Source organism: Peromyscus leucopus, chromosome 23 (assembly GCF_004664715.2).
Source record: "Peromyscus leucopus breed LL Stock chromosome 23, UCI_PerLeu_2.1, whole genome shotgun sequence".
Classification (NCBI taxonomy): domain Eukaryota; kingdom Metazoa; phylum Chordata; class Mammalia; order Rodentia; family Cricetidae; genus Peromyscus; species Peromyscus leucopus.
The window spans coordinates 13,641,891-13,659,510 of record NC_051082.1 but is presented as its reverse complement, the minus strand read 5'-3'; the positions used below and the strand labels follow the sequence as shown (position 1 = coordinate 13,659,510).

The window sequence follows — 17,620 nt, the reverse complement described above, 5'->3', positions numbered from 1 at the left end:
CGTGGGACTACACAGTGAGGTTGTCTCAAAAAAGACAAACCAAGCCGGGCGGTGGTGGCGCACACCTTTAATCCCAGCACTTGGGAGGCAGAGCCAGGCGGATCTCTGTGAGTTCGAGGCCAGCCTGGTCTACAGAGTGAGACCCAGGAAAGGCGCAAAGCTACACAGAGAAACCCTGTCTCGGAAAACCAAAACAAAAAAAAGACAAACCAAACAATAAATACAAAACCTGACCCACCCCACTCCCAAATGTACACCACCCACACCCCTTCCCATAAAAGGGACTGTGTAAACTTTATCTCAAAAATGTTTTAATTCAATGTCTAAGGTATGCAGTGACATTTATTACATATTAAGTACCAGCTTGAAATGCCGAAAATTCCGATGACCTGACACACACCCCCAAATTCTCGATCAAGAGCTTTTCCGGCAAAGACGCGCTCTCTCCTCGCCATACATAATGAACGGACACGAAGGACTGTGTCCACCTCGATGTGATGCTGCCCAGCGCTCCACTCACTGCCCAGGTCCCGAGAGACTCTTGTTCATGAACTGTCTCTTCACAAAGCAAGTCCACCACTGTGAGGGCACAAGACAGAACAGGTTCAGGGTCAGGCTCAGGCTCAGGGCACAGTGCAACCTCACGGGCGGGCCAGCATTCCAGTCAATGTATGAAACACAACTGTATCTAAACGAGCTTGGTCTCTTGCATGAGACTCCAAGGTGACCACAGCAGAGCAGGTAAACGTGTTTGTTCACTTGCCCTCCAGAGGCGGGAGGCTGGCATCCATCCACAGGTAGAAAACATTGGGGGGGGGGCAGGCGGTGGTGGCGCACGCCTTTAATCCCAGCACTCGGGAGGCAGAGGCAGGCGGATCTCCGTGAGTTCGAGGCCAGCCTGGTCTACAGAGTGAGATCCAGGAAAGGCGCAAAGCTACACAGAGAAACCCTGTCTCGAAAAAACATTGGGGGGGGGGAGTGTGAGCCAGACACAGTAGCATGCCCGTATACTGCAGAACTAGAGGCTGAAGTAGGAGCTCAAGGCCACCCTTGGCTGTGTCGCCACTTCAAGCTCAGCTTGTGCTACTGTCCCAGCCCCTCCCCGCAGGGGGCCGGCCCTACCATGTCCTGAGCACACACAAACTCTGCTCCTCGTGACTTTTCCCTATGCACTGCAATAGAGCCATCATTTACATGGCATTCAGTGTGGGGGTAACCTGGGGCATTTCAAACCCACAGAGGATGCACACAGGTCATAGACAAACATCATGCATTTGACAGGATACCCAGACTGTGGCTCCAATGGCTATCAAGGAATGACCACACATCCCATACGTAAGCCCCGCACACGACTCTAATCTGCTCATTACTGAGTCTGGGGCAGTGAATGCTGCACTAGCCGAGTCCTCCTGGTCAGGCGGAAGTGAGCGTTCTTGTGACAGAAGACTTCGGAGGTTTCAACGGTAGCAGGGCAAAGGGCTAAGATCCGATTGGACGGGCCGAGGACTCACCTTGCTGGGTTTATCATTCTGAGGGTCGAACACTTTCTCACAGAGCCGAAGTCCAGTCTCTTGCCTCAGCTGCTGTAGGTATGCCCGCATGACTTCTGAAACATGAAATCTGCACTGAGGACACATGCCGTACCCGCTGCCTGCCCGGCCAGACACTGACCTCAGCGAGGGATGTGCACACATTCAGACAGCTTAGAGAGAGAAAGCCTGGGCCAGCCAGACCCTTCCTTTCCTTTTCCCTCCTCTCTCTCTTGCTGCCCCCCCCCACCAGGGTTTCTCTGTGCAACATTTCTGGCTGTCCTAGAACTCCTTTGTAGACCAGGCTGGCCTCGAACTCACAGAGATCTGTCTGCCTCTGCCTCCTGAGTACTGGGATAAAAGGCGTGTGCCACACCACCCGGCTAGATGGTTTTCTTTTTACATCTTGCTCTCCCTGCACACTCGCATATATTTGCGCGCGTGTGCATGCCTGTGTGTGTGTGTGTGTGTGTGTGTGTGTGTGTGTGTGTGTTGGCAGGAGCTGGTTCACTCCTTCTTCGGTGGGGGCCCCAGGAATCAAACTCAGACCGTCAGGCTCGGCAGCGAGCACCTCTTCCGGCCGAGCCAGCTTGCTGACTCCAGATGGTTGGTAACCACATTCATCTTGGTCCAACAGTCCCTGCGTGTTACATGTGTTAGCTGGCTCTCCCCCGCCCCCCCTCCGGTCAACCTGAGCACCAGGCAGCGGGCTGGGGGTTCAGTGGAGAAGCAGCTTGCTGTGGGAGTATGAGGACCAGAGTGTGGATCTTCAGCACCCACGCAAAGGTAGGACGGACATGGTGGCTGGCCTGGCCTCCCAGCCCTTAGGGGGCAGAGTCGGGGGGTTCCCGGAGCACGTCAGCCAGCTACACTAGCTGAACCAGTGAGCTCCTGGGTCAGTCAAAGAGCCTGCCTCCTCACACACAATGTGGAGAATGATCAAGGAAGACCCGCCACCAACCTCTGGCGTCCACACATATATGTACACAAATCTACATGCCCACAAGTGCATTCACATCCACACCTACTTGCTACACACACACACACACACACACACACACACACACACACACACACACACACACGCAGTCCCGTGTGTGTGTGTGTGTGTGTGTGTGTCTCTCTCTCTCTCTCTCTCTCTCTCTCTCTCACACACACACACACACACACACACCCCCTTACACGCACAGTCCCGTCTCACCATCCTCCTGTTTGTTCGCGGGCTTGGCATAAATGGCATTGAGGGGAAAGCCAGGCTCTCCGGGGATGGGAAAGTTGGTGATTCCTAGCGTGTACATTTCCTTCTCGCCTTGGCTCTTGGAATTGCACTAAAATTAAAGGACATATTTGATAAGAAGAAGAGTAATTAATTCCCAAACTGCCACTGTTCGGTGCAAGCAGCTGCCGGGGTGTGATGGGTTTTGTGAGTGCCCTTCTGCGGGGAGAGAACCTGCAGCCCGCTTTAGAACACTGCTTCCAAGAAGTAAAACCACAGAACCTACAACTGGGATCCAGTAGTTAAAAACTGGAAACCAAACTTACTATCCAGGCAGACATTTCTCTTCACAAACGCAGACAATAATATCTTTTAAATTTTTTTTTTTTTTTTTTTTTTTAGTTTTCTGAGACAGTCTCGCTCTGTAGCCCTGGCTGTCCTCGAACTCACAGAGCTCCACCTGCCTCTACCTCCAGAGTGCTGGGATTAAAGGCGTGCGCCATCACACTCGGGCCTGCTAAGATCTTACTAGTTAAATCCTGAAGTAGTGATAAACGTGCACTCGTTTCAAAGTCCGCTCTTTCAGACACACGAGGACTGTGAGCCGTTAAGTGGGGGAGACGCGCCCATGGCTGTGTGCCGCTGTCCTCCACACCCGATGCAGATGCTCAACTGTTCTCAGAGGACGAAGGAGACGCCTGTCTCCACACATACCACACCTCCCAGCCCCCTTCCTGTCAGGTCCCCTGTGGGTGGAGACCCGCAGCAGAGAGATCTTTGGCTTGTCCTCTGGTCTTCGCAGACCCGGGTGCTTGTGCGGGATAGACTCTCTCCTTCTGTTGTCCCTGTGGGGAGAGCCAAGCCTCATTACCTTTTGGAGTTTCTTTAGACACTCGGAAATGTAGAGTGTGATGTAGATCAAGGTCCTGTCCGCTTCATTCTGCAAGGGAGAAGAAAACAATATAATGGCCACGTGAGATGGACGCTTCGGAGCATCTCTGCCCTCGTTATCCGCTGGCAACCCACAGGGTGCATGGTCCCCAAGCCCAGCTGTGTGGCTGCCCTGGCCAACAGCCTTGATCGCACTGTATAAGATGGAGAATGAACAGCTGGGGGTGACTCCAAGGGTGGCGCTTTTTTTTTGGTTTTTCAAGACAGGGTTTCTCTGTGTAGCTCTGCCTGTCCTGGAACTCACTCTGTAGACCAGGCTGGCCTCGAACTCAGAGATCCCCCTGCCTCTGCTTCCCGAGTGCTGGGATTACAAGTGTGCACCACCGCCCGGCTAAGGTGGCTCATTTTGAAAACCATTTTTCCCTTGAGAGTCTCAGACCAGACTCACCAGGCAGTGGAAGAAGTCACCCCACGTGTGACAAGTTCTGGAGGGCTCCGCAGGCCCCACATCTCCATCTACTAGCAGGAGAATCTCCAGGCAGTGGCTACGGGTCGCGTGGGGCCTGCACCCCAGGCCCAGGTCTGCAGTCATGGTCAGAAAAGTGGACACGTGCCCCCCACGCTCTGTTTTGATCTGAGCTGGGCTCTCTGCTTCACAGCCCTGGCTGGCCTCTAACTCTTGGACAACCCCCAGCCTCTGGCTCCTTACAGGCGGATGCTACACCCAGCTTGTCCCTATCACACCTCTCACAAAGCCGGCACAAGCTGCCTGTTGGCTACAGAAACGCTGTCAGCGCTGGACGGAGTCCACATCCTGCTGGAGCCCGATATCCCAGAACTGAGCGAGCAGAGGCCTAAGTCTCATCGTTTACAACGCTGTCGAGAACATTCCTTGCCCTTCTTTGTGCTCATCTCGGTGGCTCAGCAGATGTTTCGTGCATCTGTCCCCTTCACAGGCAGGCTCTCTACTTTCCCCTTGCCCACCCTCCTCACAGGGAGACGAGGGAGGAAGTGGTCCCAGGAAGGGCCAGCCATTCATGTCCCGTCCCCCCTCCACCCCAGCTGGGTCCACGACACAGCGGTGCAGTAGACCACCCCTCTGAAATGCTTGGGACCAGAAGTCTTCCAGAAGCGGCGTGGTCTCCATTTGGGAATATCTGCACAGACTTCATTAGTTAAACTTCCTGAATCCAAAACACCCCAAAATCCAGTTTGTAGCTTAGGGGTCTAGAGCATTTCAGGCTTGTTTGCCTTTTATTTATTTACTTTTTGTTTTGTTTTGTGAGACAGGGTTTCTCTGTGTAGCTTTGCGCCTTTCCTGGAGCTCACTTGGTAGCCCAGGCTGGCCTCGAACTCACAGAGATCCGCCTGGCTCTGCCTCCCGAGTGCTGGGATTAAAGGCGCGCGCCACCACCGCCCGGCTTGTTTGCCTTTTAGAGTAGGGAGAGAGGGTATTGCTTGTACTTTTTTTTTTTTTTTAAGATTCTTTTTTTAAGATTTATTATTTATTATGTGTACAGTGTTCTGTCTGCAGACCAGAAGAGGGCATCAGATCTCATTTTAGATGGTTGTGAGCCACCATGTGGGTGCTGGGGATTGAACTCAGGACCTCTGGAGGAGCAGTCACTGCTCTTAACCTCTGAGCCACCTCTCCAGCCCCAGTTTGTACTGTTTTTGAAACACAGTTCCAAACTGGAACTCACGACAATCCTCTTGCCTCAGCTTCCCAAGTGCTGGAATGACAGCAATTTATTCTCAGGGTCCAACCTGCATACATACAAAAAAGTGATGGGAGGCAGAGGCAGGGGGATTACCCTAAGTTCCAGACCAGTGTGGCCTATATAACAAGTTCCAGCCAGGGCTACATAGTAAAACTCTGTCTCAAAGCCAATGAACAAATAGCATACGAGACTTTTGACCGGTTATCCATAAATTGGGCCTGGCACTTCCCGGGTGCTTAATCAATACCTAAGTAAACACAGATGCATCTAGACTGGGGCTTGGCAAACTCTCTCAAGGCTGGATAACAAGCTTTTCGGGCTTTGTGGCTAAGGCAGTCTTTGTTGTGGCCGATCAATAAGTTCAGTATGAGAGCAGCCACTGCTAATACATAAACAAATGGACGCGGCTGTGTCCCAACATTTATTTGCAAAGAGAGGCAGTGGGTCATTTGGCCTGCAGAGCAGTAAGGATTCGGAAGGGAAAGAATAAAAGCTAACACAGGACTGGGGTGAGCGCTCTGTGGTTAAGAGCAACTGCTTTTTCCCAGACCTGGGCTTGTTCCCAGAACACACACAGTCATTTCTAACTGGAGTTACAAGGGACTCAACTCCCAGCTCCCTCTTCTGGCCCCTAAGGGCACTGCACATAAATGGTACACACACACACACACACACACACACACACACACACACATACACACACACAAATAAATTTTTTTTGAGACAGGGTCTCTCTACAGAGCCCTGGCTGTCTTGGAACTCACGATATAGATCAGGCTGCCCTCCAATTCACACAGATCTACTTGCCTCTGCCTCCCAAGTGCTGGGATTGAAGATTTGTGCACCCATGCTCAACCTAAAATAAATAATCTCAAAACAACAACAAAAAAACCCTACAGCATTTCCCATCCAGCCTTGTTTTCAAATTCTAAAAGCAGACACACTCTTTAACCTTTACAGCAACCCTAACTTCAAAGTAGATGTTTTTTTGTTTTGTTTTGTTTTTGTTTTTCAAGACAGGGTTTCTCTGTGCAGCCCTGGCTGTCCTGGATCTCGCTCTATAAACTAGGCTGGCCTCAAACTCACAGAGATCCACCTGCCCTTGCTTCCTGGGTGCTGGGTTTAAGGGCGTGCACCACCACCACCACCACCACCACCACCACCACCACTACCACCACCACCACCACCACCACCTGGCTCGAGGGAGGTATTTATCCCCGCCTGAAAACTATGCATCCCCATCTCTGGAAGTTACCTTAATTTCATAGTTCTTGAAGAAGACGTTGGCCTTGAAGTAATAGATGGCTTCATCCACAATATCTGTGTCTTTTGCTAAGCAGGAAACAAGGAGGAAGGCAGAGACATTACCAAAGGCAAACCACCCACCCACAGAAGCTGTAAGGAGGGGTCTCCAAGCGTAATTATCCCAAGATCTGGAGGTGGAGAAAGTAGAATGTGGCTGGGGCTATCTGGAGAGATGGCTCTGCCGTTAAGAGCACGGGCTGCCCTTGCAGAGGACCTGGGTTAGTTCCTGGGGATCTGGCGCCCTCTTCTGGCCTCAAAGGGCGCCAGGCAAAAACACTGATGTAAAAAATAAAAATAAAACTTAGAAAAATAAACAGGGCTACTGAAATACAGTCTTCAACGCTATTACCAAAAACCAATGTGGCTTATTTTTAGTTTTATTATCTCTGAAAAAATCATATGTGCTCATTAGAAAAACTAAATCAATTACAAAAAAAAGATTATCATCTTAATTAATACTTATCACCCAGAACAAACTATTATTGCTATTCAGTGACCAGGTAAGACCTCAATGCACTTACAGAAATGGGCTGAGACACAGGCTAACTCCCTTTAAAAAAAAAAAACAAAAAAACCTCTGTGTGTGTCTGTGTGTTTGCGTATGAGTGCAGATGCCCAGAGGTCGGGAGAGGGTGTCACATCCCTTGGAGCTGGAGTTACAGGTGATTGTGAGGCCAGTGTGGGTGCTGGGAATGGAACTCTGTCCTCTGGAGGAGCAGGAAGTGTTCCTTACCACTGAGCCATCCCTCCAGCCCCAAAAGTCTAACTAAGGGCTCTGAAAATGGAAAAAAAAAAAAAAAAGCATTCAATATAATTGTATTTGAACCCACACGCTGTAGTTTCATGGCAAATACTCCAATTATTTGGGAACACTGGGGTTCAGATGACTTTCTTTCTTTTTATGGAAACTGTGGCTTAAACACAGCATGAGCTGTTCTAAGTGGCCGCACGCTGAGGAAAGCCAGAAGCACTCTGTGACAAACACAGACCTCATCCAACAATTGCTTTGGCAATCTTCGCTCTTTTTCATTTTGACAGGACAGACTTTCCAGGTTTGATGGCCAGCAGCTGGCTGCAGCAGCACCTCTGACACTTCCTGTCCTCAGCTGCCATGTTCTCGAACGGTGCAAGGCAGAGCGGCCCGAGGGTGCAGCCCTGGGCAACTGTCCCACGACCTAGCCCGTTCCTCTGCTGGAGGGTCCCTGCGGAATTTTACTCTAGACGCTGTGCTCTCTGTTCTCTGCTCTCAGTAAGAGGAAACTTGTGAGCACCTGGGAGGAGACGGCGGAGGAGAAGGGGCCTCGAACAGAGCGGAGCACACAAAGCCATCTCAAGACATCTGACGACAGAGGAGAAGTTTTCTGCAGGTGATCTTAAACCCCAGGCCTCAGACACGCTATGCACAGGGCCCTCCCTCTGCCCCAGAATTCATCTCATCAATGCTAAGACAATTGATTCACAGCACAGACATCCACGACAACAGTTCCAGCCCCTCTGGGAAATGAGGTCAGTCCCCCTCCTTTGTTCAGTTTCTCAGGGTCTCATTCCTCCTTGAGGAACTTCGAAGGTGGTTCCTGTTTTCTCCGTTCTGGGGTGGCTGAGTCTGCGGGTGCAATGTGCTGTCTGTAACTATACGACAATTGGCTCTTCCGCGTTCTGGGCCAACGTTCTTTTCTTGGGGGCTGTTAACTTTTTAGTACGGCTGTTCTCCTCACGTCTGTCTTTGTCCATCTGCTCCTTTTTCTCAGAATCAAGTAAAAACTGTGGGGACTTGCCAAATCCATTGAGCTTACTTATGTTTCAACCAGTGTTGACAACGAATTCACCTAAGAGCGGGTCAAGGAGAATAACCCGGCAGAGGAAGGGCAGGGATGAGGACACAGCTGGGAATTGTAACTGTGGTCATGGAAACGGAAGGGAACGCGGGCCAGACGTCTGCAGGCTCTGGGGTGCTGTGTCTGCGGCCACAGAAATGACACCGCTGGCGGAACATCTCAGGACACGTCAGAAAGCTTCGGGTTTGAAAAGGGGCTTCTGGAGCAGTGAAAAACAGCCTCCAAAATCACATGGGGGATCTGGAGGGTAGTGGGGGCAGAGGGCAGTCCATCTGATGACGACAAACAACAAACAGGGAATACGCTGTGTGGCCCCCAAATTCAGGAGCCTCAGACCAGACTGGGAAACAAAGCTGAGATCGAGTATCAAAAATTAAAATACAACCAGGTCGTGGTGGCACACGCCTTTAATCCCAGCACTCGGGAGGCAGAAGTAGGCAGATCTCCATGAGTTCAAGACCAGCCTGGTCTACAGAGTGAGTTCCAAGACAGCCAGAACTACACAGAGACCCTGTCTTGAAAAACAAACAAACAAACAAACAAACAAAAACCAAAAACCAAACAAAATCATGGGCTGGAGAGAGGGCTCAGCAGTTAAAAGCACTGCTGCTCTTCAGATGACCCAAGTTCAGTTCCTAGCACTCACATTGGCTCACAACCACCTCTAACTCCAGTTCTAGGGAATCTATCGCCCTCTTCTGGCTTTGGTAGATGCAAACACACACCACATAAAAGAAAAATAAATAAATTAAAATGGATGGACTTGCAAAGTAAATATGAATCAAGATGATCCAAACTCCAAACAAAAAAGAACGCATGATCTCCCCATATGCCCTGTACAAGAACCCTAGCCACATACTCATACAAGCAGGCATAAGTGTGTGCACAGTGTAACATCTACAAAGGAGACCAAGAAACAGTGACATCAGGTGACAAGGAAGGACAGAATATGTGAAAAAGGGCAAGAGGAGCTAGGGGGGGAGCGGGGTGGTGGTGGTGGTGGCGCACACCTTTAATCCCAGCACTGGGGAAACAGAGGCAGGCGGATCTCTGTGAGTTCGAGGCCAGCCTGGGCTACAGAGTGAGTTCTAGGAAGGGTGTCAAAGCTACACAGAGAAACCCTGTCTTGGAAAAAAAAAAAAAAAAAACATGAAATAAATAAATAAGGACCAAAAGGACAATAAAGCTCTTTAAAGGGCAATAAAGCTAGTTTTTCCATTTTCAGCTCTGTCCATACTAAAAGTGAAGCTCTGCGGCTTCAGAATGGCCAACCTAGTCATACAGGTCACTGAGATGGACAGAGTCGGAGACTGGGCAAGGGTCTGAGTGGCTTCTTTAAACCAGCTCTTTTTGGTTTTGGTTTAAAACCAAAATTTAAAAAAAAGAAAAAGAAAACAAAACAATCCATCACCACCAAAACCAAGCCAGTTAAAAGACAAACAACAAAAGCACCACTAGAAGCAAAGCAATGACGTTCAGAAGAACAAAAGCACGAACAGAAACAAGCAGCTTCAAAGCACATGGAGAGTTAGCATTGCAGCGTGGGGCACATGCCTGTCACCCCAACACTGGGGAAGCAGGCGGGGGTCACCAGGAGGGTCCCCACAAACCAAGGCTGGCTTGTCTGACATCAGGCCCATCGGTTTCACCCTCTTCTGAGGTATCCGAAAAAAAGGGTCTAACACTGGGGCTTGGTGAAAAATCAGGACCCCAAGGCTAGGACACTGACGGGCTGTGCCGATCCGATGGCTCAGAGGGTCAGAGCGCTGCAGGGAAGGCTGGACCACCTGAGCGGGGATCCCCGGACTAATGTCAAAACCTCAAGTGATGCTTCATCTTCTCACGTCCACTTGTGTGTGTGTGTGCTGGGGCACGTGGCAGCCCTCACACACAAACATGCACAGCCCAAGGCAAATGACTGTCTTTGAAAACTTGACAGGAGAAGTAATAGCTTTGGTGGGGGAAGGGTTAATTTTTCCTGGTTTCGGAGACAGGTCTCCCTGTGTTGCTTAGGCTGGTCTTGAACTGCCAGACTCCAGCCACCCCCATCTCAGCCTCCTGCGTAGAGCACCATGGCCACAGAATGCTTTCTGCTGCTTGTCTGTTTCCAGCATGACGACAGAAGAAGGCTGGGGACCCGGCACTCAGTTAGTCTGACCTGACTGACAGTGACCGCGGCCAGAATTAAACACACTTCCTCTTCCTCTTTGCTAACAGGGTCTCATGTAGCCCAGGCTGGCCTGCAACTTGCTAAGGATGACTTTGAACTTGTGCTCTCCCTGCCTCCACCTAAGTGCTAGGATTACAGATGTGCACCACAACATCTGGCTCAGGGTGAACCGGGGATGGAACCCGGGGCCTCCTGCATGCAAGGCAAGGTCTCTCCCTACCGAGCTACCGCCCCCCTGCCCCAGGCCACATTTCCTCTTTGGTTCACCCAGGCGTCCTGAAGGAGTCAGAAGTGACAGGGCAGTTTCCTGTGATGTCTCGGGTGTAAAGTGTCACACCCGGCAGAGCAGTGCAAGCGACCCAGCGAGGCTCTGCCCTGCTCCCACCTCAGCCGCGTGGCTGGACCATTTGAACCCGAACGGAACAGAACACCGAGACTCACTCTCTCGAGGGGCGGGTCCTTTGAACTGACTTCTGAGGGGCAGCAGGGCCATGTTTCCGATGAGCTTCGTGTCAGGGTCCATGAGAGAGGAATGGTAAGCCTGCGGTGACAAGCCAGGGGAGAAAGAGGACACGCGTCACCGGGCGACGAGGCCGGTCCTCCAGAGGAGGACTCCACTTGAGACCAACTCCGGGAGGAGAGGGGGGCAGCAGCAATGCCACCAGCCCCTGCCTCAAGAAAACCAACCGGCAGATCCGGGGACCGTCTGTCAGCTGGTCGCTAAGCACAGCCACGCCCCCTAACTAAATCAGACGTGCGCCACAGAGGGAGTTAGTACCCCTGCTTCACCACTGACAAAACTACAGCTAACTGTTGTCTGTGTTCCTTTTTGTTTTGTTTTTTCAAGACAGGGTCTCACTATGTAGCTCTGGCTGTCCTGGAACTCGCTCTGTAGACCAGGCTAGCCCAGAACTCACAGAGATCCACCTGCCTCTGCTTCCCGAGTGCTGGGATTAAAGGCATGCGCCACCACCGCCCGGTCTTTCTTCCTTTTTTTAAAAAAATAATTTAATTTTAATTCACCTGCACTTGTATTTTTGCCTGCGTTCATGTCTGTGTGAGGGTGTCAGATCCCCTGGAAGTGAAGTTACAGATAGCTGTGAGCTGCCATGTGGGTGCTGGGAATCGAACCTGGGACCTCTGGAAGAGCAACCTGTGCTCTTAACCGCTGAGCCTTCTCTCCAGCCCTGTTGTCTATGTTCTTAACATTCTCTTCTATGCTATTAGTATTTTGTGTGTTTGTCTTCATGGGTCTGGGTGCACATGTGTGTGGGTGCAGAGGTCAGAAGTCTGTGTCAAGTGTCTTCCTCAATTGCTTCCCCACCTTTACATTTGAGACAGGGGCTCTCACTGAACCTGAAGGTCACCTACTGGCCAGATGGCCGGCCAGCAGCCCCCCCAGAGACCCTCCTGTCTTCCCGCCCCAGCATGAGGTTTACGGGCACACGCCACCACATCTGGCTATTGTTGTGGAGCCTGGGACTGAACTCGAGTCCTCACGCTTGAGTGGCAGGCACTTTACCAACTGAACCTTCTCCCCAGCCCCGGCTCTTCTTGAGACAGGCACTCATTGAGCAGCCCAGCCTGGCCTGGGACTCCCTAAGGAGACCAAGCTGACCTCAGGCTCACAGAGATCCGCCCGCCTCTGCCTCCTGGGAACACATCCTCAGGCTGGAAATGTGGTGTGGAGGGCTGTTTCCTTCTGGTGGGCGCATTCCACTACAGAAACCACACAAAACAGGTTTCCCAGCCTCCAGCTAGCCAGGATGCAAGCCCTAGTTTTGGAATCGGCCACTTCCTGTCTTTATGTCTCCAATCAAGACTGCATGCTTCTTCCCTGAATCTGTTTCCCCATCCCCCACCCCCTTCAACCCCAAGAGGGTTTCAAGTAGCCCAGGCTAGCCTCTCACTATGTAGGTGAGGATGACTTTGAAGGTATCCTCTTGCCTCTGCCTCCCCAGTGCTGGGAAGACAGGTCTAGAGAACCAGTGTTGACTTCAGGCAAGTGCTCTACCAACTAAGCTCTACCGCAATCCCACTAGCCTGTTTCTAAGCTTGTAAAATGAGTAAGACACACTACACCTTTGGTGAGTAGGTGTGAACTAAAGGACAGGGAAAATCGTACTGATGAACAACCCTATATGCTGGTTCCTAGTTTTTTCTTTTATGTCTGCTGTGAACAAAACTGTTCATTCATTCATCAAATGATTGCTAAGCACCTTTTTCTGTGCAAGAGAGAATGAGTGACAGCGTAATTGGCCAGGTGGTGGTGATGCACACCTTTAATCCTAAAACCAGGGAAGCAGAGGCAGGTAGAGTTCTGTGAGTTCGAGGCCAGCCTGGTCCACAGAGTGAGTTCCCGGATAACCAGGGCTACATAGAGAAACCCTGTCTTGAAAAGACAAAAACAAAAAAATTATGTGTTGTACCTGTGTATGGGGATTTCTATGTGTATACAGTGCCTACAGAGTCCAGAAGTGGGTGTCACGTTCCCAGGAGCTGGAATCAGAGGCAGCTGTGAGCTGCTGGATATGGATGCTGGGAACAAGATTCTAGTGCTCCCCGAGAGCAGTGTGAGGATGGGGCTTTCCCTATCAACGGTAGCCAGCCCTGCAAGAGCCACTCTGCCCCACCTAGTATAACTTTTGTGCACATTTAAAACATTTTAAAATTTATTTATGTATTTTATGTATGAGTGCAGGCCAGAAGAGGGCATCAGATCCCATTATAGATGGCTGATGGTTGTGAGCCACCATGTGGTTGCTGGGAATTGAACTCGGGACCTCTGGAAGAGCAGCCAGTGCTCTTAACCGCTGAGCCATCTCTCCAGCCCTTACACACTTCTGTTATCCAAAGGCACTGCTGTACTGCCCGAACATGATGTCCCAAGGGGCTGCCCCTTTCCCCTTCCCTTCATTTCCTACTCGAAGATTCTTTTAAAACTAGCCAGTCGTAGCCGGGCGTTGGTGGCGCACGCCTTTAATCCCAGCACTCGGGAGGCAGAGCCAGGCGGATCTCTGTGAGTTCGAGGCCAGCCTGGGCTACCAAGTGAGCTCCAGGAAAGGCGCAAAGCTACACAGAGAAACCCTGTCTCGAAAAAATCAAAAAAAAAAAAAACAAACTAGCCAGTCGTGAAAGACACAGTCACTGTCTGAGTGAGAATGAAAAAGACGTGAACTACCCACCCCGTTGGGCCCTGCTAGCTCAGTTTGGGTCCAGGTCACGGCACATCCTTTTTTTTTTTTTTTTTTTTTTTGTCAAAAAGAAACTGCTTCGTGAAGTTGCTTTTGCTTTCTTTGTGTGTTTGTGTGACACCGAGTGTACGCGTTTCCAACAGCAGCAGGCATGCAGCTGCTTGGCCACTTCTCTAGGCCCTGATATGAGATCATATATATGTATATATCATATATATGAATGTATGTATATATATGTATATATACATACACATATAGGCATATATATGATGTTTCATACTAATAGAGAAAGCAGGCACAAAATAAGTAATCATAGGTTAAGTCCAGAACTTTCTGTGCCCAACTGGAATGAGCACTTAAACTCTGGCTTTATTACTTGTGAGCAACACTGTGCACGTGACTTAATTCCCTGAGCCTTAGTGCCTTCAGCAACACCCTAACAATAAGGACATCTATTTCACAGTGATATCCTGAGAGTGAAGGGCTCATCTGGACAGTGACTCTGGGTCTCCACATACATCTCAATAGTCAGTAACTGTAAGACTCACAAAGACTCACAAAGACCCACAAATCTTACAAAGCTAAACATGGTGATGCAGGCCTGTGGTCCCAGACACAGGAAGATCCCAAGTTCAAGGCCAGCCTGGGCAACTTTATGAGACCCTTTCTCAAAACAAAGGTAAAAAGGAGGTAGGGATGTAACTCAGTGGTAGAGGATCTATGTAGCCTGCCACGAGACTCTGGGTTCAATTCCCAGTGCTGCCAAAACACATACACACAGCTCAAACTTACGCTTGCTTACCTTTTCACGACAAGTACACCTGATCTATGCCAGCCTCTTACCCCAGTCACTGGGGACTGCATTGGTTTTACTTTTTACACATGTACATGCATGCACTCATGCGTGTTTGTGTGAAGGACAGTCAATGCTGTGTATCCTCCTCAATTACTTCTAGCTCTTGTGTGTGGAATGTACGTATACATGTTCATGTGTGCATGCAAGAATATGTGTATATGCACACGTGGAGGCCAGAGGTCTCTTCTACAACTGCTTCCCACTTTATTTTTGAGACAAGGAGCCTCAGGGATCGCTATACCTTCCCAGCTCTGGAATTCCAGACAGGAGTTCCTCCCCTGACTGTTTAATTAGGTGCTAGGCATCCAAACTCTGGTCCTTGTGCCTTAAACACTGAGCCATTTCCTCAGCCCCCAGTGTCTCTCACTGAACCCAGAACTTGCTGATTTGGGGCTAGACTGGCTGGCTGATGAGCCCAGAGGACCTGCCTGTCTCTTGCCTCTCCAGGGCTGGAGGAACAAACATGAGCTGCGGCGCTGACACCCCCCCCCGCCCCCAGCCTCACCTCTTGCACAAGAAGCATTTTCCCAAGCTTCCTTCCCACCCCCAACCCCCCATATTTTATAGCTGTAGAGCCCAAGCTGGCCTAGAACTCACTATGTAGCCCCCTTGGGCCTGAAATTTGTAATCCTCCTGCCTCTGCCTCCAAGTGTTGGGATGAGAGGTAAGTGCCACCACGGGAGGCTAGTGTGGTCATCTATCGATTTTCTTCATAGAATTTAAGATCTGAAACCACCTCCTATTTATATTCACATGGTTATTGTCTACCCGTGAAAATGTAAGCTCCCGGAGGGGGCTTTAGTCGCCGCTGTTAACAGTGCTGGCTTCACAGTGAGAGTTCACTGACGCTTGTCCAGTGTGGCCTTCAATTCAACCATCCCTTTGCTAAATCTGCAAAACGGAACCCATGATGGAGACCGGCAGTCAGACGTTAAGGACTACCAGTCCATCGTCATTTTTTTCCTCCCACACAAAAAAGGAGACTCCTGGAAACCAGGGCTGACTGGGTGGTGGGAGCTCCAGCTGGGAGGACGAGGTAGGGGTCCATCAGGGAAGTGAAGCCGGACAGGAGATTAGCAGCAGCAGGCCGACCCCTCCCTGGGGCGGAGGAGGAAGTGGAAGTGACAGGGGACAGAAAAGCAGAAGCTGGACCCTAGATTTAGAAATAAATTAAAAGCCGCCGTTCTTGACTTCGGGGCTCTCGGGTGGGATCCGGGAACACTGCGGGACTAGGGAGAAGGCAGCGGGGCGGGCATGGGACCTGAGGCTGGAGGCAAAGGACCGGGGCTGCAGAGCAGGGCGGCGGTTTGCTCTCCCCCCGACCTCCCAGCGCGGGCCTCCCGCCTCTCCTCGGGCCCCGGCCCCGCTCGGCTCCCCGCCCTCGGGGCTCCAAGCCTTACCGGCATTTTGGCGGTTAGGCGGTGTCCGGACTCGATCCAGAGAAGCAGGACCCAGGTAACGCGGAACGCTTCCGGCCAGCTGCCTGGGTGGAGTGGGCGGAAGTGAGCCGGAAGAGGCGGGCGAAGCGAAGAGATGCACTTCCGGCCCAGCTTCCGCCCCTGGTTGCTGCGGCTGCGCTGATCGGAAGGGACGCCAGGGGGAGAGCGAGCATTAGGGTCTGCGTGTAGCGCATGCGTAAAACGGGCACAGAGAAAGGTTAATAATCACCCCCGCGTTTTCCTCATTCCCTAGCCTCAGTTTCAAATCCAGGAGCACTCAGTTCCCTGGTTCACACTTCTGCCATGTCTAGTTCTTTTTATTTTTACCACGGCCCACGTGGGGAAGTAGAAATCAGGTCTAACTTTCCACCATGGGGACTCTGGGGCTCGAACTCTGGAACCTTGACACACTGAGCCATCTCAGCCGCACTTATTTTCTTGAGAGGCTTATGACGTCCAGGCCGGGCTCAAACTGGATATAAATGTATCCTGAATTTATGATCCATCAGCTGCCACTGTATACCTTTATTCTGGCCTTGTGGTTTCCATCACTCCTGGGTTTTTGCGTAGTTTTATGATGTTTACTTGTGATGTTCCTATCTCCCTATTTTCCTTGTTATGTGGAGACAGTCAGGGACCGCCATGGGGGTAAAGGGCAGAAAACTCCTGGGCCTACTAAACCTTGACCTATCTGTCACCCACAAAATGTGTAGCCTGTATCATTCCCACTCTTTCAACAAGGTATGGTGTATGTCTTCCTGTCATGGCAAGAAGTAAGTGGCCATGAAAACCAAGTGTATTGTAAGGGCCAGTGATATCACATGTCTGCAAGGATGAAGACAAACACACCACTCACACCCACTATATATATATATATATATATATATATATATATATATATATATATATATATATATATATATATATATATATATATTTTTTTTTTTTTTTTTTTTTTTTTTCTTGAGACTCTTACTGTGTAGCCCTGGCTGACCTGGAGCTTGCTTTGAAGATCAGGCTAGCCTTGAACTGAGATCCACCTGCCTATGCCTCCCAAGTATTCAAATTAAGGGTATGGGGGCTGGAGAGATGGCTCAGAGGTTAAGAGTACCGACTGCTCTTCCAGAGGTCCTGAGTTCAATTCCCAGCAACCACATGGTGGCTCACAACCATCTGAAATGAGATCTGGCACCCTCTTCTGTGTTCATAATAAATAAATAAATGAATAAATAAATCTTTAAAAAAAATTAAGGATATATGCTACCACCACACCCACCAACCACATTTTGTTTTTGTTTTTTTAAGATTTATTTATTTATGATGTATACAGTGTTCTGCCTGCATGTATGCCTGCAGGCCAGAAGAGGGCACCAGATCTCATTACAGACGGTTGTGAGCCACCCTCTGGTTGCTGGGCATTGAACCCAGGTCCTCTGGAAGAGCAGCCAGTGCTCTTAACCTCTG

General features: G+C 50.4%; 1 protein-coding gene across 1 annotated transcript; it reads right to left on the bottom strand.

The window, feature by feature from the left end:
- Positions 1 to 291: 291 nt before the first annotated feature.
- On the bottom strand, positions 292 to 16,242 carry Arpc3 (actin related protein 2/3 complex subunit 3). Its single transcript, XM_028885899.2, has 7 exons — positions 16,118 to 16,242; positions 11,109 to 11,208; positions 6,613 to 6,689; positions 3,617 to 3,685; positions 2,731 to 2,857; positions 1,512 to 1,606; positions 292 to 579 (listed from the first exon to the last, which is right to left on the bottom strand). Exons 1-7 carry the CDS (start codon positions 16,121 to 16,123, stop codon positions 517 to 519), a joined length of 537 nt encoding a protein of 178 aa, XP_028741732.1. The 5' UTR covers positions 16,124 to 16,242; the 3' UTR covers positions 292 to 516.
- Between the last annotated feature and the right edge of the window lie 1,378 nt (positions 16,243 to 17,620).

What these genes read in the sequence shown, in the direction of transcription:
- Arpc3 (XM_028885899.2), bottom strand. An exon ending in AGGACCCGCCCCTCGAGAGA is followed by an intron (nt 6,690 to 11,108) that starts GTGAGTCTCGGT and finishes TTTCCTGCTTAG; the next exon opens with CAAAAGACACAGATATTGTG. An exon ending in CGCGAACAAACAGGAGGATG is followed by an intron (nt 1,607 to 2,730) that starts GTGAGACGGGAC and finishes TTCATGTTTCAG; the next exon opens with AAGTCATGCGGGCATACCTA.